Raw genomic sequence first — 23,842 nt, forward strand, 5'->3', positions numbered from 1 at the left:
CAACGTTAGGTAAAAGATTAGCCTTAATAAATTAAAAAATGATTGACACCTTGATGAAGTCACATTGAAGGATATATCATTGTTAAGCAAACATCCACAGTACGCTAACATCACATATCCATCCGTGACATTATCTCAGTCACTAAAAGTAACTGTAATATTGATGATGAGACCAAAATGCAACTGTAAAAGTCCTAAAGCTTAGTCACGCATGTAAAATGGCAAACTCTCTCTTTGGGTCGCTCGCAGCAAATAACAAGAGACTTAGGTCTCATTTTACCCTTCACAATAGAAACCAGATACTGTACATTCAGCTTAGCGTTGTCTTCAAGGGGATAGGACGATGAGATCACTGAAGTTACCAAAGTAACAACTTCAGTGACTTTGGCTAAATTTGTCTCAGGTTACTAGCACAATATTGTAGGCTAGTTCAGTGCAACTGCAAAACTACTCACCAGAAACAATAACACTGAATTTCTTTGGTGGGATGTCATTTCCACCAACGGTCTGGAGCTGATAAAGTCCAGTGTGTTCAGTTGTGGTGTGTGTGATGGTCAGAGATCCAGTTTGATGATCCAGCTTCAGTCTGTCTTTGAATCTCCCATCCAGAACATCATATAATGAGACCTTGTTGGCGGCGTTGTTGATCTGGGCTATACGAGTTCTGTCGGTTCCAAATGTCCACAATACGCGTTCATATTTCTTTATATTAGTAAGACCAGTGTGTAGCGTGACAGAATCTCCCTCCAAAACTGCCTTATCATCACCAAACACACCTGGAGAGCAAACATTACTACGTTTTTAAGATTTCATCACGTCAAACAAATCCAGGTTAGGTAGGCGACTGAGTAGCTTTAAAAACATAATGTTAAACCACTGTTTTATCAGTTATTGTTTAATAAATTAAATTACACAAAAGAAAAAAATATATAAATTTGAGGCTTCGTTATTCTTTAAAAATATTTAAAAAAAAGGGTTTTTTATTAAAATACACCTGACCTTGCCTTATTATAAAGTGATTTTTTTTTGTCACCAATATCAATTATTTGAACATATAACTAACAATTTTTTTTTAAATAAACACTTTCTTTTCAGGAAAACAAGGAAATTAATAAACATGCTTTTTAAATGGCACATGAGTTTCATGATAACAGACGCCTGTTGTTCTTGTGTTATTCAAGGTTCTTAGACACCTTGAAAAATGTAAATAAAGTTGCCTGAGATTGACTAATGAATATTTTTAATAATTAAATACGTGTAGGCTAGTATTAGATTCAGTGTTGAAAAGAAAAAAAAAGTTGTCGGTGGAATATGGCTCTTAACTTAAACGGAGTTAATCGCGATCGCCTAAACTTAATAGTGAGACGTGAAAGTGCAAGTATCGGAGATAAAACTTACCTTTCCGAATAAACCATAGAAATACACCAGTGAGCCACATGTTGTTGTTTTTGTGGGTCAAACGCGATTTAAAAAAAAAAACTACAACGTTCTTGAATGTTTGTTTACGGTTAGCCTTCAGCGCTGCGTTTACCAACATCTACGATCTGACTGCGATTCAATGTTCGTACTATTATCAAATTGACTTAACAACAATAAAGATACTTTATACTAACTAAGAATCATTACGTTCTCCTTGGGAATCATGTTGACACCAGCTGAATCCAGGATTTCCGCCTTTCGAGTGAAGACATTACATCATAGGCAGTTCAAAAGCGCGGTCACGCCATCTGTGCTTCAGAAAAGCGCGGTCACGCCATCCGTGCTTAAAAATATATTCCGCGTCTACACGCGGTTGCGTGGTAGGCTCAATGTGTATGCGCTTGGTGTCGGCAGACTTCTAAAATCAAATTGTTTTCCGCAAACTCCACCAGATAATTGTTCTACATCTCACTGTCTACCACAGTGGTGATTTTAATGTTGTTTTACTGTTTTATTATTTAATAATTACCTGCCATACATGATGTGCATTTTATTACAATAATAATGTAGGCTATTACTTTTTATATTATGTCCAAATTATACATTATGTGCATTATGAATTACTACAATGTGCAAACACACGAAGCGTAAAACGTGTGTAACTGGCCAAGAAATATAAAATGGATGGCAAATAAATAAAATGGACACAACACAATACAGTCATTTAGGAGAAAAACATCTCAAATGCATACATGTAAATCACTATTATAGATTAAAGCTCATAATATTTCTGAAATCTGATGGATGTTTTTTTTTTTTATTCAATGCCACAAGATTAGATCACATTATTTGCATTAGCTGCCAAAATGAGAGAAAAAAAATACATTAAACACTTCAAATGCAACATTTATATCATGAATATGAATATCAATAAGATTTCGAAATCGTTCCAGGATAAATTGTACAGTGTGTGTGTGTGTTTATAAACTGTAATGCTTTAAATGTGTTTTTATTCAACCGTCATTCAATCTGAATCTGAATTCATAGTTTAATCTTTTCATGACTCCCCTTCAGTTATAATATTGGCATATTTATGATTCATAGCTGTATATCAGTTCAATAATAATATTCAGTTAAACTCTACAGTGATTTATTGCTGAGACAAATATTTGTACATTTGTATTTGAGGAGTTGCTGCATACATTTGTGAAAGGAAATTAAAATAGGAAAAAAAACACAATAAGAAACAATTAAAACAATGTAATTTAAAAAAAAAAATGAAATGGGTTGCATTAAAGAATACAATGAAATTATATTATATGATATTCATAGTTTTAGCCTCAGATGGAGAGAATAAGAAAGCAAAGCTTCGTTTTACCATCAGTAAACAATTAGACCGCACATATTTTCATCTTTACGTTTGCAAAATACAATAATGTATATGCTATGCGACAATTTTTATATATCATCTGTTTCCTTCATGTTAGCTCTTGTAGATCTGACGTCAATGACCAGAAGAACAACAGCAACCGCAGAAGCCACGCCCATCAGCGCAGTGACGACCAATCGCAGCACAGCCTCAGCAGACTCACAAAAGGGGGCGTGGCCTTCTGAAGAAACTGATGAAACAAATGATCAAAGTAAGATTTTCAACAAGTTGTCTTTAGTCTTACATGAACTTAAAAATATGTAACTTTCAGCTCCACACAAGAAATACAAATGAAAAACAGTTTTAGACACATCAGATTACAGAAGCTAATTCATCATGTCTGGGATCTTAAGTTATAAGTCTTGATAATCCACACATCAGTGCATTAATGTGATTAATATGATCAGTGTTGCTGTACCTGCAGATGTGTGGCAGAGTTGAGTTGAGACTGGTTGTGAAGTAGAAGAACCGTCCACTGGTTCTGTAATGATAAAGAAAGAAGTGAATGCATCAGTCTGATCTACAACAGAAGACAGAGATCAGGTCAGTAAACACACACACACACACACACACACACACACGTACACACAGATTTATCATCAGCGCTGCCGTACCTGCACATGTGTGTCTGCAGAGTGTGTTGATGTCCAGATGTGTGGTCTGGTTGCTGATGGGATTGTTCAGCACACAGCTGTAGGTGTTTTTATCCTGATATTCCACCTCCAGAGGTAGAGAGAGACTGATGCTGAGATCAAACACACTGATGCTGGACAATACACTCATTCCTGCGTACCAGGACAGAGTCACATGACTCACATTCACCATTGATGAACACACCAGTGAACATGATGATGATGAAGAACAGTGTGAAGAATTACTGATGACAGGAACAGGCAGACGAGCTGGAAAACATGAGAGTTTCATGACACATTGATTTTTGAGCAAATAGTCTTTTCAGTCAATGTCAGCCAATTCAATAACAAATGCGTCTAAAGTTGTTGTCGTCGTAGGATGTCTGTGTATATAATTTAAACCTTGTTTGTATAGCGTGTAACCACACGTTTATAAATATATATATATTTTTAAAGATATTGTATTAAAAACGCATATATGTTCTTCTTCTGCTTCTGTAAGTTAGCCATCTTCTCACATTTGTAAGGGTGGATTTCCTGCAGAGGTTCAGGCTGCAAGACTGCCGAATGACTAAAGAAACGTTATTAGCAAGATGGTAGAAAAATGCACATTTCTTGTCTATTCCACCCACTGCCACTTATACCAACGACGGAAATAAGCGCAGTTACAATAGCTTAATATGTGGGAGAGCTTTGCTATAGAGAGTGACAGTATTGTTTTGCAATATGTAGCACTTCAAAGTCAATACCAAATCAAAACTAGATAGCATCTTAGTTGTAATTGAAAAGGTTTAATGACAAAATATGGTTATGGTTACACTTAAAATGGTTACAAAATAGATGTATGAAATGATGATAACTTATACCATAATCTTACCCAGCATGTAAAATATTACCAGAGAGAGAGAGAGAGAGAGAGAGAACAGAGGAGGCAAAGGGAGAGAACCCCAAGAAAGGGAGAGAGCCAGAGCATAGAAAGAGCAGAGCATTACAAGAGCCAGAGCAACAGTTACCGTCTTCTTTTATCCTTTCCCTGACCATGTGACTAAAACCCAAATGTGAGACATTCAAACTGACCAATCAGATAATTACACTTCCCCCAGTGTTCTAAAGGTGTGACAATTCATTGACCCCCAAAGTACACAAATCTTGGCCTACAGGCCTTGATCACTATCAGCTCATCTGTCTTTGATCCACAAAATGGTCTTTGTGGTTAAAAGAAGGGGTGGAACACAGTAAAGATCATTTCAAATGTCTTGGATTCTTTTCAATCCTACACATTTGCCACAGAAGCACCTGTATGACAAGTAAACATGACGCCACAGGTCCCTGCATAAATGTAATTTCGCTTGTAAGTTACGTAGCAAACTTTATCACAGAATGTGTATGTAACGTTAGTTTTTTAAAAAATGCGCCAGCGTTAGTGTTTGTGTGTCTGTGTGTTGCTCCACTATACTTGCAAAGAGGACGTGATTACAACGCTAAAGTACATAAATGTATCAAATAACCATACCGAGACGTACTGGTCCATTCTCATTTGTGTTTATTCTGCCGGAGTCTCTTCGTGCTATTTATATATTCCGATTCAAACGTACGCTGAATGACAGACAAAACAGTGCGTCTCTCACTCTCTCAGTACCGACTGCCATTGGTATCAAGTTACGCCCTCATCCAAAGGCAGGGCGGGGATATGCAGCTCATTTGCATTAAAGTGGCATGCCTCAAAACAGCTCATTTTCAATCAGGCCCCAAAATGACATTTTCAAATGGTTTTTAATAAATTAACTGTGGGGTATTTTGAGCTGAAACTTCACAAATACATTCTGGGGACACCCGAGACCAATATTACATCTTCTAAAAAGGGGCATAGTAGGTGCCCTTTAACATCTCACAGACTGTAAGTTTTATTTGTCAAACATTAACATTCGCTGATTCTGTGCCTTTAGTTCACAGTAAAATTGTTTCTCATATGAGGAAGTTAAATTGTCGCTCCTTCAACCCCACGTGATTCACAGGAACACACACTCACGCTATTCACTCCTCAAGACATGCAAACACTAAAGCACATTAAACACAAACGTCCAGTGATAAAACACATTCTCCTGCACACACTCTCTGACCAACAGATGAAACAACATTCATATTCCATATCAGAAAATTGAAAAAGTGCCACTATTATGCAATTTTAATGGATCCTGATTGTCTCTAACTTAGATTTACCTGCATCCAATGTCAAAAACACTTTCATTTTCTCATACATTGAACATTACCTAATTCTTCAAAGAAGCCAAAAAAAAAACATTTGTTCAAAAAAGTCTCTTTAAACCTTTCCGTGACCCGTCTCTGCTCTGATTGGTCAGTGATTGGCCTGCTCTAATCTGATTGGTCAGATGGCTATAATGCAGTTTTTTCTTTTAAATATATCTCTTGAAACAAATATATTTCTACATGTATGTATATTTATTAGTGTGTTCTTTAAAATATATATGTGTTAAAGAAACTGCAAGATGCATTATCTCCTATACAAATGTGTCAATGGGACGTGTGCGGAAAGACAAAAGGTTCGGTTCTTCTCGAAAATAGATAAGCTTGCTTGCACCAACAGCAAAACATATAGACCCTTTTACAGTTGGTAAACATGGTGACGTTTTTTTGTGGGCGGAGCTTAGGTGGAGGCAGAAAGATCCATCTGGCCACTTCACTAACGCTAGTTAGCAAGGATTGTTAGCTTGTTTTTTTTAACAATGACTGGAGAAAATCCGATATAATCTTAATGTGTAAGGTCACTCAGTGTCCAGGACCGCGATTGTTATTTCCAAAAGTTATTTTTAACGGACGGAACTTGGCCGACCCGTAGCCGCCTACACGCTCACTCAATGATGGACGATCTGACAGGATTAATGTTACGTTACCTCAGTTGAGTGGCCTGACTTCTACACCTACCTTATAGAGAAACCGATCGTAAAGAGAAACTGAGGGCATATAAATCTTTAGATGCCTATGTTCTTGTACAAGACTTGTGTGTACGATCCGCAGTTCTGCCGAGTCAGCGCCGAGACCACGACAATGTAAAGAGTGACATTACAGTGCGATTTTAATGATGTGAATATTTTCTAGAAATAAAAGTTCCAGATACAGCATATTCATTTTTCATCAATTCTTGCACCAAACAACACAACAAGATGACATTTAATAATAGTAACAATTATTTAAGCTCCTTATTATGTAGCCGAATCTGTGCTGTTTTGTATTGGCCGCCTCCAGTTTTCACTTTGTTTTGCCTCCAGCTAGCGCCGTGACGTAACTGTGACGTCGGCGCAAAAGGGGTCTATATTTAGTTGTTTTGAATGGGTTGTTTGTTTTTGAAATGACATATGTGTTTTACATGTGGATATACATAGATAAGAAGTGTTAGAATATGGAGAACTGAGAACTATGTACGTAAGGCCTTTGGGTTAAGAATAACAAAAGCTCTTGTATGATGATAAGAAGGGGAGGGGTACATTTTGGAGGATGTTCTTCTGTAAATAAACTGTGTAAGATGATTAGAACTTTGCCCTTCTCATATCAGACTCTGTGTGTGAACAGCCTTTCTTGCAAGAAATAAATAATTATACTTCCAACTTTCGAGATCTTAATATGTTCTTTAATTGTGTTCTAGGCAAAGAATTTCCACGACATGGCCTAGTCTGTTGTGATTGGTCTACTCTCTGATTGGTCAGATGGCTCAGTCTGTTGTGATTGGTCTACTCTGCTCCGATTGGTCAGATGGCCCAGTCTGTTGTGATTGGTCTACTCTGCTCTGATTGGTCAGATGTCTCAGTCTGTTGTGATTGGTCTACTCTGCTCTGATTGGTCAGATGACCCAGTCTGTTGTTATTGGTCTACTCTGCTCTGATTGGTCAGATGACCCAGTCTGTTGTGATTGGTCTACTCTGCTCTGATTGGTCAGATGCCCCAGTCTGTTGTTATTGGTCTACTCTGCTCTGATTGGTCAGATGGCCTAGTCTGTTGTGATTGGTCTACTCTGCTCTGATTGGTCAGATGGCCCAGTCTGTTGTGATTGGTCTACTCTGCTCTGATTGGTCAGATGGCCCAGTCTGTTGTGATTGGTCTACTCTGCTCTGATTGGTCAGATGGTCCAGTCTGTTGTGATTGGTCTACTCTGCTCTGATTGGTCAGATGGTCCAGTCTGTTGTGATTGGTCTACTCTGCTCTGATTGGTCAGATGGTCCAGTCTGTTGTGATTGGTCTACTCTGCTCTGATTGGTCAGATGGTCCAGTCTGTTGTGATTGGTCAACTCTGCCCTGATTGGTCAGATGGCCCAGTCTGTTGTGATTGGTCTACTCTGCTCTGATTGGTCAGATGGTCCAGTCTGTTGTGATTGGTCAACTCTGCTCTGATTAATCAGTGATTGGCCTGCTCCGATCTCATTGGTCAGATGGCCCAGTCAGTTGTGATTGGTCTACCGCTTACAGCACATGCACTTTTTTCATCCATGTACCTTAAATAAATAACATTGGATATAATTTCACACAGTGTCATAACGTGTAGTGTGATGTCTAGTCTCGTTCATGCCATTCAGAGACAGATGTTTTCACAGTTCTGTTTCCCTTAGTTTCCATAGCATTAGGTTTTTGATTTCCCCTTCACATGTGTCTAGTTTAGTTGATTTCAAATTTATTGTATTAATAGCACTGCAATTTGTTGGCTATTTCTTTGTACACAAAGCTGTTGTGTTTAACTACGTCTTGAATTATTGTAATATTTATATTGTTTATTTATTAATAAATCCTGCTGCACACAGGTTCCAGCGATTCTACACACACGACTCAGTAGTCTCCGAACCAGTATTTCTGGCGTTGGAAGTGGGCATCGCAAGGATGCTAAAGCCTCTAGCATCAGTTGCTAGTGCAGATCTTAAGATCAGGGGAGTGAGGTTTACCAGCTCAGCTCTTTCTAGCTTTCCTCCGTTACACTTTCCTCAACTGCACGTCACATAGCTGCCAACTCTCACGCACTGGCCGTGTCATTCATATGTTAACCATATGTAGCCTACACCGCATATGATATGTTTACATAAAGGCTCTAGTGTTGTGTGCATCATCATATAATGCTGACTGTAATATCAAGTTTATAATGAATGTACTTTTCAAACTATAAAGGTAAGAATGAAACGGTCTCTTGACCTCGCTGTGTTTCCAGGCCCAATACCAGTGAATATGAAGCACGTGATTGGTTGTCGGTTGCCGAGTATCTAGCCGTATCTAACACACCACACTGCTCACGTTTGGACCCGGGTTAACAGCGGGAAAAAACGTCTCTTTAACAGTATAACCCCGATTACAATGCTGTGCTAAACCTGGGGTTTAGAATGACAATAACCTGGGTTAAAGTAGAGAACCAGTTTTAGTTGCAAAACTTTTCTGTTTTGAATACATAGTTTTCATGTAAATGTACACTCGGTGTGCAAAAATAAAAAGCTTTTGCATGGAGATGTTTCATCATATCTGTGCCTGGCCATTGCTCGCATGATATCTTCACATATTCATATGACAGGTGTGTGTGACAGGGACAAATTATTCATGCACTACAAAAGTTAGAGGTTTTCCTCATGGTTTTTCAATGTCTTTGGATTAATATAATATAATTTTATTAATACTTTTTAAAGTTTACAGTATTAAGGATAATTATGATAAAAACAAATCGCTAATAAATAATAAAGTGAGCTGTAATTCTCTACTCACCATAGACAGTAACAGTGAATCTGTATGTGGTCATTCTGAAACTTCTGCTCATGATGGTCACTTCATATTCTCCAGAGTGTGTGTTGGTGGTGCGTGTGATGGTCAGAGATCCAGTTTGATCGTCCAGCTTCAGTCTGTCTCTGAATCTCCCATCAGGAACATCAGATGGACTGAAGATTCCAAACTTTTTATCAATTAGAGCTATTATTTGATGTCCAAACCGCCATGCTATCATATCTTCTGTCTGTATTTCAGTAACACCAGATTCTAGAGTGACTGAATCTCCCTCCATCACTGACACTGACTTCACTTCATCACCAAACACACCTGAAGAACAAACATAGGAACAGATTATCAGTTGCACAAGTTAATAATTGTAATCATTTATTAATGCAACTAAAGTTCATTTGAGCTCCACACAAATAACATGCAACTGTTAAAACAACATAAACTTACCAACCAGACAGCAACAGCAAAAAGCAAACGCGTGAAACATTTTCTTCAATATTTCAGTGGTCAGAAAAAGTTTCAGTCAGTCTGAAAACTTGTGAGCGCCTGCAGTGAAGATGTGTAGAGAACAAGTGTGATCTATTTTCTAACTTCCTCCAGACGGCATTAGGCCACGCCCCCACCTCCAAACACACGCCCTCTCTCTGAAACCCCGCCCCAAATGTTGTGCTGCGTATGTCTGTGCATCATTTTTTTTAATGCTCAATAGGAACATTGTCAAGGAATTACATACAAATTCATATACATATAACAAAATAAAATAAAAAAACAATGATTATAATATCATATAATATGAAGGATTTTAGTTACACATTGTGCACAAAAGAGTACTAAAAAATGCTAGGTTGTACCAACCCAAATTTGGGTCAAAAATGGACAAACCCAAATGTTGGGTTAAAAATGCAATAAAGAAAATTTACAGTTGAAAGTGTAAGTTAAAATTGGGTTCAAATTTGAAATTACATTTAACCCAACATTTGGGCTTATATTTTACTTAAATTTGGGTTCAAACAACCCAGCATTATTTGGAGTGAAGGATCAGCGGATGAACCAAGTTGTGGTCTTGCCTATATATATATATATATATATATATATATACAGTATATATGTACAGCACTTTATTCATTCATTTTATGCGTTACAACACTTTTTAAATGTGTTCTATTTAAATAAAACTGAACTGAAATTAATTTACGTGCTATTCTGTTTCCATTTTAAGATGGTTTATTGAGAAGACAAATATTTTTTGATTTATATTACCTGTTGATCACACTTAAACCCCAAATTAAGAACCATAAAGACACAAAGAAAACTTTAATAGACAAAAATACAAAATAGATACTAGTAAGAGCTACAGTGGGAAAAAATGAAGAAATCTTTTTGGCCACCGCTTTGTACACCATACTGAAAATGTTCTAGTCATGAACCATTGGAAATTATTGATAAGCATCAGTGGTTTGCAAAGCTGCGCCAAAAAGATTTAATAATAAATGCCATTAAACAGATCTGATTCTCTCATAGCGGCTGTGTTTATCAAAATGCATAAATGTAAAATACTGAGCTAAGCTACACTGGAACACTAGATAGCGCTCTAGTGCAGTAAAAGCTTTTTGAAACTCACTTTATGAATAAATCTAGCCGTTTCATTTTTTTTCTTCACTTCATTTGTGAAGCGTTTGGCTGGTTTTTCCCAGTACAATTTACTGTGGGAAACTGCACTTTTCTGCAGGTCATAATTATTGTAGTGACGTTTACAATAATTATAACAATTATAATTAGGTGAAAGGAAAAAGACTGACATCTCTCTCTTTTGTTTCATACAGTTTTTTATATAAATTACTTCATTTAAAAAAAGACTAATTCAGCTTCATAAAGAGAAATCTTTCGTGTCTCTGTGACAAGTATTTACTTACTGTTCCTTTTTTCCGACGCGTTTTAGATGAACTTCACTGACAGAAGGCAAAACGCACATCATGTTTATTTTTCTTTATTTGACAAACAGCAGAAAACTTTGTTTTTATTGCGACAGACACTTAACAGGATCGAATGATGTATTACAGTTATATGTAAGATCAAAATCAGCAGTGTAATTTGAGTCTCTTTTGAACTTATAAGAAAAAAAGTCAGAGGGTTAGACAATTTTGAGCGTGGCATGGTTGTTGGTGTCTGAGTATTTCACAATCTGCTCACACACACAACCATTTCTAGGGTTTACAAAGAATGGTGTGAAAAGGGAAAAACATCCAGTATGCGATGGCAGTCCTGTGGGCGAAAACGCCTTGTTGATGCGAGAGGTCAGAGGAGAATGGGCCGACTGATTCAAGCTGATAGAAGAGCAACTTTGACTGAAATAACCACTCGTTACAACCGAGGTATTCAGCAAAGCATTTGTGAAGCCACAACACACACAACCTTGAGGCGGATGGGCTACAACAGCAGAAGACCCACCGGGTACCACTCATCTCCACTACAAATAGGAAAAAGAGGCGACAATTGGCAAGAGCTCACCAAAATTGGACCATTGAAGACTGGAAAAATGTTGCCTGGTCTGATGAGTCTCGATTTCTGTTGAGAGGTTCAGATGGTAGTCAGAATTTGGCGTAAACAGAATGAGAACATGGACCATCATGCCTTGTTCCCACTGTGCAGGCTGCTGGTGGTGGTGTAATGGTGTGGGGGATGTTTTCTTGGCACACTTTAGGCCTCTTAGTGCCAATTGGGCATCGCTTAAATGCCACGGCCTACCTGAGCATTGTTTCTGACCATGTCCATCCCTTTATGGCCACCATGTCCCCATCCTCTGGCTACTTCCAGCAGGATAATGCACCATGAATCATTTCAAATTGGTTTCTTGAACATGACAATGAGTTGACTGTACTAAAATGGCCGCCACAGTCACCAGATCTCAACCCAATAGAGCATCTTTGGGATGTGGTGGAACGGGAGCTTCATCCCACAAATCTCCATCAACTGTAAGATGCTATCCTATCAATATGGGCCGACATTTCTAAAGAATACTTGTTGAATCAATGCCACGTAGAATTAAGGCAGTTCTGAAGGCGAAAGGGGGTCAAACACAATATTAGTATGGTGTTCCTAATAATCCTTTAACAGGCATGAAAAATACATGAAATTAATATCTGCATAACAGACAAGATCACGGTTAATGGTAACATGTTTCATAAACCTTAAAATAAAAAAATACAATTTAATAAAAAAAATTCACAGGCATGCACAATAATTCCAAACACATTTTCAAGGGTGATGGCTCTCTGTAGACAAGAGATTTGTCTCCTCTTCTCTTCCTGAGGAATCTGTAAGATAGTGTCAAAAAGTGTTGATGTTACCATTCCAAATACTCAAAAACATTTAAAATATACAAGAGGGACAAATTTATCCAATAAATCCAGTCAAATTTATTACATTGACAGAATTGTGCTACTCACCTTGGACAATAAACATCTTGGAGATTATATTTCTCCCATTCCTGGTGACATTTAGTTTATAAACTCCAATATCTGTAGGTTTGACATCATTGATAGTGAGATATCCAGTTTTGCGATCCAGGTGAAATCGGCCATTATGATCGTGACAACCGCTATTGTTCAGTTCATTCAGTCTGGTGACGACTTCAAAAGGATTTGTTTCATCTGTGCCTAATTTTCCAAACCTCCACTGTAACACATCGTAGCTTTGTATTTCAGTGAGGCCAGTGTTTAGAGTGACGGGCTCTCCCATCGTCACCGACACTGTCCTCAGTTCAACTTTCTCAGCAACGCCCTCGTCTGCTAAACAAACAGGAATGGAGATAGAGATTAAATAACGACAACTCTTGAACTAGTTTTAGCATGTTATTGAAAATGTTAATGTATTTGGTCTTGCTGGACTAGGTTTTCTGCTGATACTACTACTGTTGATTATTGCAAAATAACAAACCAAAGTCGTTATTTTTGGTTTGTTTTTGCGCACAAAAGTGTTCTCGTCGTTTGATAAACTTAAGATTAAGCCCCTGTAGTCACTTGGACTATTTTAACGATGTCTTTAATGACTTTTCGAGGACAGCAAGAGTCATTCCCTCAAGAAGCCTATGGACTGTATGCAGGAGCGATCTTAATATCTTAAATATCTTAATTTGTGTCTCGAAGATGAACGAAGGTCTTACGGGGTTGGAACAACATGAGGGTGAGTAAATACTGACAGAATTTTTGGGTGAACTAACCCTTTAATTGTTCCGTATTTGTCAATGAGAGCATATGGTGTAATTTAGAGATATTTTTAAGATGGAAAAATGCGGTTTTCCAGATTCTAGACACATGACTTTCAAATGAGAGATTGCTATCAAAGAGCACACCCAGGTTCCTAACCGACGACAAAGACTTAACAGAGCAGCCATCAAGTGTTAGAAAGTATTGTAGGTTATTACGTGACGTGAGGATGTTTTTTGTCCAATATTTAGAATCTCTGTTTTTTCATAATTTTGTAGTAGGAAATTACTAGTCATCTAATTTTTATATATCAGCTATGCATTCCGTTAATTTTGTAAATCGGTTAAGTTTCGTTTGGTAAGGTTTGGTAACGTTTGGTAAATTGGTAAGGTTTTGAAGAAATATAGAGCTGAGTATTATCAGCATAACAGTGAAAGCTAATGCCATGTTTCCTAATATCTCCTAATGGCAGCATGTACAGAGTGAATAGCAGCGGTCCTAGTACTGAGCCTTGTGGGACGCCATACTGAACTTGTGATCGATAAGACATCTCTTCATTTACTGCTACAAACTGATAACGGTCAGATAAGTATGATTTAAACCATGCTAATGCAGTTCCACAAATGCCAACATAGTTTTGTAGTCTATTTAAAAGAATGCTGTGGTCAGTTGTGTCAAATGCAGCACTAAGATCGAGTAACACTAATAGAGAGATTCAAGAATGGCCTGTAATTAACTAATTCTGTAGGGTCAAGTTGCGTTTTTTTTTTTTTTTTTTTTTTTTTGACAAGTGGTTTAATGATAGCCAACTTAAAGATTTTTGGTACATATCCTAGAGACAAAGACGAATTAATGATATTAAGAAGAGGATCTATGACATGGAAGCATCTCTTTCAGTAGTTTAGTAAGAATAGTGTCAAGTATCTAGCATTTCTAGCATTTTAGTCAGGTCTAGCATACAAGTTGTCGATTTAGATAAATTAACGATTTAGATAAATTAACGAGGGGAAATAAAATTTTCCCTCAGGGAGACTACAATCCTGTAGTAGACAGTTGTATATTTATAATTGTGTCCCTGATATGTGGTAATGAGGTGATGCTTACTGATTTAATGTAAAGCCTGCAAACTCTAGGGGTTCATGACTGAACTAGTGAACTTTTCAAAGCTTCGAATCAATTTATCCAATTGCATTTGCAAAATTATTCGAATTTCGAACTGTTCAAAACACACGCTGGTGAAATGCAACACAAACTAAGGCTAAATTAAATGGTTGTAATTCAAGAATGCTTTGAAATATAGACATAAGAATGTTCTCATTTTAAAGAAGACATTTGGCAGATTTTTTTAGAAGTGAAATAAATTAAGAAATTGAAACAGAAAAAAAGTTATAGAAGTTTGAGTTTGTGAAAATGTACAATGTAAAAAAATTTATTATTCATATTTTAAATAAAACATATATTTTCAAATCCTGGGCGACACTAAAAGCAATTCAAGTTCAAATCAAAGTTGTGTTTCAAATTTTAGGTTAATATCTCAAAAAAATGAGCTTTCAGTGGGATTTTGTTTGAGAACTTTTTCGACTCCATTACTGTCCATATAAGGCCGCCTCCATTTCCAAATGTGTTTTGAGTGATATGAACCATTATTTCCACAATTTTCATTCAATTTATGAAGTAGACATCATATTCAAAAGTAATGAGAAGTTTGAGAACACGTATGTGTGTTATAGCCCATTATAGAGGAAAAAGATTTTTTTATATAGGAAAAATAATCCGTCGAATGCAATTAACTACTCTTCAAATACCATTAAATATTAAGTTTTACTTTTTATATAAAACGTGTCCTTTTAGAAATTTTCATGGGTTTTTTGTTTCATTTTGTTTGTTCTATGGCTGTTTAGTAGGCCAATAAGAGACTATTATTCCTTTAATAATACAGATCTCCCATTAAACATTTACACATAAAACTGGTCAAAAATCGGGTAAAAACTAGCCACTAGAGTTCTAACTGTAGATCATACTTACCCACATGGTCTGTTTTTCTATATTTCCTGTAGATGACGAATATCCCAACAACAGCTAAAATAATTCCCGGTACTCCAACAAAAACACAGATCAGCAGCACTATATGACTGAACGATGAACCTCCTGTTCTGATTGTTGACCCATCCACTGTAAACGAGTAGATAAGAGAGAGTTAACTTAAAGCTTGTGAGTATATCTAATAACTGAGATCTGAAATGGGTCGGATAACTAAAAATCCTTTATGGGAACCTGAGAACTGGAAATAAATTTGCGAGGTATCAATAATGTAGAGTAGAACAAATCAGCGCTGCCGTACCTGCACATGTGTGTCTGCAGAGTGTGTTGATGTCCAGATGTGTGGTCTGGTTGCTGATGGGATTGTTCAGCACACAGCTGTATGTGTTTTTATCCTGATATTCCACCTCCAGAGGTAGAGAGAGACTGATCCTGAGATCAGACGCACTGATGCTGGACAATACACTCATTCCTCTGTACCAGGACAGAGTCACATGACTCACATTCACCACTGATGAACACACCAGTGAACATGAAGATGAACAGAGTGAAGAGTTACTGCTGATGACAGGAACAGGCAGACAAGCTGGAAAACATGAGAATAAACAGAGAATGATCAACCTTCATATAAATATTTATCTAAATAGAGCCACCTTAATTAAATAGTTTTGAAAAATTTGACATATAAAAATACATTTTCTACTAATCAGACTACAACAGAAAGGGGAAATATAGGGAAAAGTGAAATTTGACATCATTAGCAAACATGTTTTACTCCAATTGTGACGTATTTTTGATTGAAACAATATATTAAATGAGAAGAATTGGTAACACTTTACAATATGGGTGCACTAATATGCTTAACTAATGCACAGATAATACCGAATTAATGTGTAACTAATGATTATTTAAGCTACTCATTAATGATTACCACATTAGGAACTAATAAAAAGTCTGTAAGGTTAATGTATTAGTTCATACATAAATTGTTATTAATTAAATATGTGATTGTGGATTAATTCCATAATAACTTATTTTTTTTAACTAATAGTGTTATTAATATGTTAATGAGCAAATAGTCTTGTATTTCAACTTCCAGCTAACATGACAGGTACACTAATATGCATGAATACATCATTAATTACTACATTGTTAGTGCAAATTCATGTGCAAATTACTAGAATTACTAAATGAATAGTTAATAATGATGTGCCCCAACAAGTAAAGTCATAACATAATGATCTAAAGCAGACAACTGGAAATTGAAGTGCATAGCTTTGACTAATTGTGGTAATTAACACATTAATTTACACTATTATTTAATAAAATATGTTATTAAGGAATTAATAGACAATTACACATTGAATTAATAGCAATTCATGTATTACATAATCTATTAATCATATAGACTCTTTATTAATTGCTGATGCAGCAATCATTAATTAATGGTTTAGTTCGTCATGATTAACTCATGATTATCTGTGCATTAGTTAAGGATGAATTAATGCATATTAGTGCACCCGTATTGTAAAGTGTTACCGAAGAATCATGTAGCAATTGAGTTGGGCCGATCAAGAGAAACGATCGCTCATTTAAAAAAAAAAAATAACAAAGTTTAAGTTTTTGAACACAAATGGTCGCCTTGCTCTGTACTGCGATGCACGTTTGTGACTCTCCTGTTCGAACTTTTTCCAAGTCATTTGGTTCATTCAACGAACGAATTGACTCGGAAAAGGATTCGTTCATTTTGATAAATGAGTTCAAACAGGAGTCACGAACGTGTATCGCAGAACAGAGTAAGGCGACCATTTGCGTTTATTAAACTTCAACTTTGTTTTTTTTTTGTTTTTTTTAAATGAGCGATCGTTTCGCTTGATAAGACCCTTATTCATTGTCTGGAATCGTTTAAAGCCCTTCGAGCAGTTTGCAGTTTGCACTGAAACTGTCTTTTGGACCTTGAACCGTTTGGACCCCATTGAAGTCCATTATTTGGAGAAAAATCCTGGAATGTTTTCATCAAAAACCTTAATTTCTTTTTCGACTGAAGAAAGAAGGACATGGACATCTTGGATGACATGGGGGTAAGTAAATTATCAGCAAAAGTTTTTTAAAAGTGAACTACTCCTTTAATGTCAACTACACTTCGGAGATTCATTCCTGTTTGTTTCGGACGTCCTTTGTATGGATTTTGAACCTTTTGTCTTGATTTTTTTTACGATTAAGGATGTGTGCGTGTCGTGACGGCAATGAAATCAAACCGAATGCAAACTATATTTTAACTACTCACCGTAATAAACCATAATACTGAATTGTTTTGGTAGGACCTCTTTTTCACCAAAGATCTGTAATTCATAAAGTCCATCATGTTCAGTTGTGGTGTTTGTGATGGTCAGATCTCCAGTCTGATGATCCAGCTTCAGTCTGTCTCTGAATCTCCCATCAAGAACATCATAATATGAGATCTTATTATTCGGTCTGTTGATCTGAGCTATACGAGTGCTTTCAGGTCCAAACGTCCACAGTATCAGATCAATCCTCTGTGTTTCAATAAGACCTGCAAGGAGAGTGACTGAATCTCCCTCCATCACTGATAATGTCTTCACTGTATTTTCAGCACCAAACACACCTGAAGAACAAACAAACAGTTACTCAAATGGAGATCATTTCTGTCTAAACAACATTATGAGACTTTAGGGATATTTCACAAAAAAAAATGCTGATAATCTCATGATTTACTCATCCTAGGGATATTACATTACTTTCTTCTTTTAGTCAAACACACTCAGAGTTATATTACAAATATCCTGTCTCTTCTAAGCTTTTATAATTGGAGTGAATCGTACCCTTTTTCTGCTAACATCTTCTTTTGTCTTCCACAGAAAATATTTGTGATGTGATTGGTCGGAAGATCATAAGGGTGAGTATATCATCACAGCATTTGCATTCATATGTGAACTATTCCTTTAAGTTTTATTTCCCTAATTATTATATTTCCAACAGAAGAGAAAAAAAGTTTTCACATAAGAATAAAGGTTTAAAGAAGCTATAATAATGGTTATGCATAGAGGTATGTATATGTACATCAGCAATTTAATGAGACTTGTCTGGGGACAGGTCACTTAAGCATTTTTATATTAATTACGGAAGTTAAATGAGGTAATTAATGTATCGCTTAATAATCAACATTTAAATATTCAGTTTAAGTGCTGGACAAAACGTAGGCTATAGCAAAATGAAAGCGAAAGTATCTGAGGTTTTTAAATACCAACCTTTGAAGAGTAAAAAACACATAAATAAAGCACAGATCATCATACTGTAGACCAGAGTGAAATGTTTTAAAATAAAGATGTTGTGTAGTAGCTCATCGTTCATTTGCGTTATCAGTGTATCCCTCAGGTAGCGCTCCGTTTCTTAAACGCGTTGACAGCGACGATTAACATAGTTTTCTGACGAATTAGCCTACAACAACAGAAGATCTTCATTGGTAAATTATATTCTTAGTCGTCGCTGGTAAACTAGTAAATCTGCGTAATTGCGAGGAAAAGTTGGGAAGTAAATGTCGGGAAGTTCCACAGATGAAGCTCAGCTCACATGACCACTCGCATATGTGACGCACTTATCATCACTTATCATCAAAAATAATAATAATAATAATAATAATTTTAGTAGCTAGTGTTCATGTTGTTTAACTGCATTCTCTCTCGTCCGTGTTAATGCGTGTAACCACGCGAACTTAAAATACCAGTTTCGATTATTACATTATGTTTCAATTGTTGCTCTGTCAACGTAACGGAGTAAACCCAAACCTAGTCAATAATAACATGTAATAGACAGTATTAGTGAGATTTTCCACATCCTATAATATTTATCTTGGTCACGTCATTGAATGGAATGTTAAGCAGAGATTCGTCAGTAGATGTATTGGCCGATAGGGGGCGCTCGTCCTGTGATCTATGTGCGTTTTAATCTGCAGTCCAACCTAATGACCATTTTTGAGGATAATGGTGGACATGACTTGCTTCCAGGGAATTCAAAATAAATGAAAATCAAAATGAAATCAACAATTTTGTTGTTGTTGGTAATACTCAACTCAACTTAAAAAGCACTTTCAAAACCATTTAAATGGATCAAAGTGCTTAGCCTGAAATTGAGCGGAAGTGCGTAGGAGGGCACAGCCAGGCTACAAAGTGCTGTCCATAATTATAAATAAGTAGTTGCCGGCCCAGAAAAGTTATTAAAGACATCGTTAAAAAAGTCAGAGTGACTACGGTGGCTCAATCTTAAGTTTATCAAGACATGAATTGCCTTCAATAAATTTTCTCGGACGGCAAGTTTCAATCCCTTAAGAAGCCTATAGGAGGAGTGATCCAGCTCTCAGATTTAATCAGAAATATCTTAATTTGTGTTCCAAAGATGAACGAAAGTCTTACGGGGTTGGAACAACATGAGGGAGAGTAATTACTGACAAAATTTTCATTTTGGGGTGAACTATCCCTTTAAGGCAAGTTAGAGCTGAACTCTGCAGGACAGTGGCCCTCCAGGACCAAGTTGCATATTATTTAATTCTTTATTTATTTCACTGTACTGCAGTTCCACCTGGTGACCACTTGGGGAAACAGTGGCGTTAAGACTTGTTCCTGCATAGCCTACTGGCACCATGAAATCAAATTGACCCCAAAAAAAAAAAAAAAAAATCAGGTCTTGTTTTGGAATTTGCTAGCTATATTAACAACAAAATTAGTATTGGTAGTTTTGGTTTAACACATTAGAAAATCCACTATCACAGAAGACCTGTGTGTTTAGTGACCTGTGAGTCAAATTGAAACCTGCTGTGGTCTCATTTGTTTTGATCAACAAAGACATATATGGTTTTATTATGTTGAGTGGACAAATATGCTGTGTATGTGTCTATTGAATGTGTCATGTGGTTGAACGTGCTTCTTCCTGTCCTGATTACATTTACATCACAGACTGTTTCCTGTTACAGAATTATGCTAACTGTTAAAGTAGTGAATCCATCAGCAATATTAGGCCATTTAAAATTATCAGCACCATTTACAAATGATTTTTTAACTATTATTCAAAGTTACGAACAAATGTAACCATTATGAGAACTTGCTATTTATAATGTGAAATATAGGGAAATATCATCTTTCTATAGCAATATCAGCGAGTTTGATATACACCATATGGTTGGTTGTCATAACTAATCAAGATTTTTTTTTTTTACCTACAGCTAAATAGTACTAGAATAAGTAAAACATAAGAAACCCAATCACAGTTGGCGCATGAGCACGGGGAGGGAGGTGTAAGAGTGTTAAAGGAGGGGATTCACACTTGATCACACATTTAAAGTGATGTTTCTCAGAAAGGACGGCCAGCTTCTGATAACAATGCTTCACGGGTTTGTTTTCTTTTGTATGTGCTTCTGCCGTCTCGTTGGTAAGTTAAAATGTGTTTTTAGCTTTTCACTTCATACAGTTTTGTAATGGTGTAAAAGGTCTACTGTTGAAAACTAAGGGTTACAATAATTGTCTAAAGGTATTATGCTGCGTCACAAATATGCCCAAAAACTTTCCCTTTAAGTAATCAAAATGTTCTGTCTGAATGTAAATTAACACCATAGTTGTTTTTAGCGATGCTCTTGCTTTCGGTTGTAGTTCTAGCTTTGTCCTAAATGATTACTGAGACAGTTTAAAAACAGTGCAATGTGTGTATTTTAGACTTTATTTGCATTTGAGATTTGAGACAGTGCTCAAAATCGGCACCTTTACTTTTATCGCGTTTCACCACTTCTGATGTTTTATCCCGAATTCTGTGACCCTAGGCGCTGTATTGAAGTAGTCCAACCTGATCCCAATCCTACTGTCGCCCATTAGTGTCACAATTTTAAATTAGTGTCAAATTTATGGAAGCTTGTTTTTTCTGTGAGAAAAATCTAAACTTGTAACTGCGATAAAATAAAGTCAGAACAGCAAGTTATAAACCTGGATGTTACATCTTCTCCGGTTTGTGTATGTGTTTCTGTTAATTGGATTTTTAGGTTGTATTCTGCCCGGTTCTTTTCCTTTTTTCTGTTTCTTGTGCCATTTTGTAGTTTTACTTTTTACTAGTTCCCTGAATGTTCCCAAGTGTGTTTTGTTTACCCGTTACCCCTGTGTCTATAAACCCCAGTGTTTCCTGTGTTCTCTGTTTCGTTGGTGTCCTCAGTTCTGCTCCTTGTGCTTGCATTGTTGTTGTTTGCTTCAGTAAAATTGGAAATTGGACCTGAAACTAATGATCCAACAGAAAGAAAGAAACTTTAGACTGTGATTGAGAAAGTGGCGCTGTATTTTTTAGGTATGTTTGGTGTTGAGACAGATGAAATCGAGTCGGTGTCGGTGATAGAGGGAGATTCTCTCAACCTACAGACGGGTGTGAATAAAATACAAGAGGACGATCTGATCATGTGGCTGTGCGGAGACTTTTGCATCGCTAAACTCAACATATCCTCCCAAGTCATCTCTGAAAATAATGAGAGATTCGGCGACAGACTGAAGCTGGATCATCAGACTGGATCTCTGACCATCACAAACATCAGAACCACAGACTCTGGGCTTTATAAAGCACAGATGATCGGACATAAAGTTTCAAAGAAAACATTCAATGTTACTGTCATTGGTGAGTAGGCCTACTTATAGGTTGAGGTTGTTTAAAAATGATTGACAAACTCTTTATTCATATTTCTCTAATGTTTTCCAGCTCGTCTTCCCATTCCTGTGATCGCTAGTTACTGTCCTCAAAATCCTTCATCATCATCAGAATCATCGGTATCCAAATGTCTGCTATTGTGTTCAGTGGTGAATGTGAGTCATGCGACTCTGTCCTGGTACGCAGGAATGAGTGTATTGTCCAGCATCAGTGCGTCTGATCTCAGCATCAGTCTCTCTCTACCTCTGGAGGTGGAATATCAGGATAAAAACACCTACAGCTGTGTGCTGAACAATCCCATCAGCAACCAGACCACACATCTGGACATCAACACACTCTGTCACACATGTGCAGGTAGCAATAAACCATCACACCAGCAGCATATTGTCAAATAATTGTATATATTGATGTGTTCTGTTCTCTTTCCCCCCTTCAGAATGTGTCTGCTGTTGTGATTCTACTAAAGCTGTGATCCAATTGGTCCTCTCTGCTCTGGTGGGCGTGGCTACTGTTGCTGTTCTGGTTTATGACATCACATCCAAAAGAGCCGAACAGAAACGAAGAGCTCAGAAATCAATCTCAAACTGAATTAGATAACTATAACATTTTTATTATTCACTTTTACAAAATATGGCATGCCACTCATAAGACTTACGCAATTATATTTTTTACTTAACGTCCGTTTCTGCCACAAATGTGTCTGTTCTTTCATCTACGCTGCGCTTACTAAACATCTTTTTGTGTTTTGTGGTCTGGTAATGTAGGTAGCAGACCTGTTTATGTGGCCTGTCAGCATGTAAGTGTTGGCAGGAAGTGTTTACTTTTGCAAACCTGTGACTTCTGAAGAACTTGCCCTTTATTGTCAGGACAATGTTGTTGCCCACAGTGTTCAGAACGTTTTCTCAGTTGAGCTTCGATGTGTTAAACTTTTGAACTTTTGCTGCACACACCTTAGTTTCAGTCCGGGTGTTTGATCCTCACTGGTACACAGGCCCCACATACTTTTTAATAATGTTTTTTAATTAATGCCTCAGGGGCTCTGAGAATTATTATTATTATTATTATTTTTTTTTTGCAAAAACACCAAAACATGAATTGGCTACGGATCATTAAGTTTACCTCAAATTCACAACAAGCATTTCAATGAGCAAAGCTTTCAGTGACGATGGCTCAATCAAGCCATAGACGAAACGACGCCAAATTACAAGAGATATTCAAGCGTTTTTTGTGACAGTTAACAAGCTAATGTTATGGATCAAATCAGTGCCAAGTTATATCTGGAAAACGGGATGTCCTCATTCAGCTAAATGATACAAACTCACAACTCCTCATCACAGGGATAAGTGTTAACCCCCTCAGACCTGAATTATGTTTCAAGTTTCTGAAAAATATAAAAGTACATTTTCCCAGCTCATGAGGTTTCTATAAATGAAAACAAATAAAAAACATTTATATACTTGCTTTCATTGTTTTTTTTTTGTCCATTCCAATGGACATCAGGTCAAAACAGGTGTACTTCCCAAAAATGTACCAACATGAAATAAATTAATAAAGATAAAATTTGTTGTTCTATACTTTAATGATGAAAACCATTTATCTGCACTCTGCTGGGGCCCCTGAGTCCGTGGCACCAACCGCCATCCCATAATTCCACTGTCCACAAACCCACT

At 36.7% G+C, this 23,842-nt stretch overlaps 4 protein-coding genes across 10 annotated transcripts in view; 1 reads left to right on the plus strand and 3 right to left on the minus strand.

The window, feature by feature from the left end:
• The window catches only part of LOC120486375 (uncharacterized), a 14,145-nt gene extending 12,415 nt beyond the window's left edge, over positions 1-1,730 (minus strand). The window contains exons 1-2 of the mRNA XM_089118678.1: positions 1,399-1,730; positions 456-776 (exon numbers count right to left, since the gene is read on the minus strand). Coding sequence (XP_088974804.1) covers positions 456-776; positions 1,399-1,537 — 460 coding nt within the window. The 5' untranslated portion in view covers positions 1,538-1,730. The remainder of the gene's footprint in view (positions 1-455; positions 777-1,398) is intronic.
• Positions 1-23,011, plus strand: part of LOC120486388 (uncharacterized) — a 26,182-nt gene extending 3,171 nt beyond the window's left edge. For 2 of the 4 annotated variants that reach the window (XM_089121536.1, XM_089121537.1), the window contains 3 exons: positions 21,822-22,142; positions 22,224-22,526; positions 22,609-23,011. In XM_089121536.1, coding sequence (XP_088977662.1) covers positions 21,824-22,142; positions 22,224-22,526; positions 22,609-22,760 — 774 coding nt within the window. In that variant the 5' untranslated portion in view covers positions 21,822-21,823 and the 3' untranslated portion in view covers positions 22,761-23,011. Of the gene's footprint in view, positions 1-2,918; positions 3,060-3,272; positions 3,392-18,361; positions 18,400-20,739; positions 20,925-21,821; positions 22,143-22,223; positions 22,527-22,608 lie in introns of those variants that run through there. The other 2 variants (XM_039682401.2, XM_039682400.2) reach the window with 2 other exon arrangements.
• LOC120486373 (SLAM family member 5) lies at positions 2,440-9,812 on the minus strand. Of its 3 annotated transcripts, none has more exons than XM_089121467.1 (5): positions 9,685-9,812; positions 9,229-9,555; positions 3,463-3,750; positions 3,267-3,329; positions 2,440-3,038 (listed from the first exon to the last, which is right to left on the minus strand). In XM_089121467.1, the coding sequence occupies exons 1-5, from the start codon at positions 9,722-9,724 to the stop codon at positions 2,878-2,880; spliced, it is 879 nt and encodes a 292-aa protein (XP_088977593.1). In that variant the 5' UTR covers positions 9,725-9,812; the 3' UTR covers positions 2,440-2,877. The 3 variants fall into 3 exon arrangements, with proteins under 3 accessions (XP_088977593.1, XP_088977596.1, XP_088977602.1); XM_089121470.1 differs by having other exon boundaries at positions 9,229-9,537; positions 9,685-9,810; XM_089121476.1 differs by lacking the exon at positions 3,267-3,329 and having other exon boundaries at positions 2,440-3,029.
• LOC120486372 (uncharacterized) lies at positions 11,209-19,096 on the minus strand. 2 transcript variants are annotated; one of them, XM_039682378.2, is made up of 6 exons: positions 18,752-19,096; positions 17,770-18,108; positions 15,784-16,068; positions 15,468-15,614; positions 12,684-13,022; positions 11,209-12,551 (listed from the first exon to the last, which is right to left on the minus strand). In XM_039682378.2, the coding sequence occupies exons 1-6, from the start codon at positions 18,852-18,854 to the stop codon at positions 12,493-12,495; spliced, it is 1,272 nt and encodes a 423-aa protein (XP_039538312.2). In that variant the 5' UTR covers positions 18,855-19,096; the 3' UTR covers positions 11,209-12,492. The 2 variants fall into 2 exon arrangements, with proteins under 2 accessions (XP_039538312.2, XP_039538311.2); XM_039682377.2 differs by having other exon boundaries at positions 12,684-13,025.
• Positions 23,012-23,842: the final 831 nt, after the last annotated feature.

The sequence above is a fragment of the Pimephales promelas genome, chromosome 2 (genome assembly GCF_988280905.1).
Source record: "Pimephales promelas chromosome 2, fPimPro1.hap1.1, whole genome shotgun sequence".
NCBI lineage: Eukaryota > Metazoa > Chordata > Actinopteri > Cypriniformes > Leuciscidae > Pimephales > Pimephales promelas.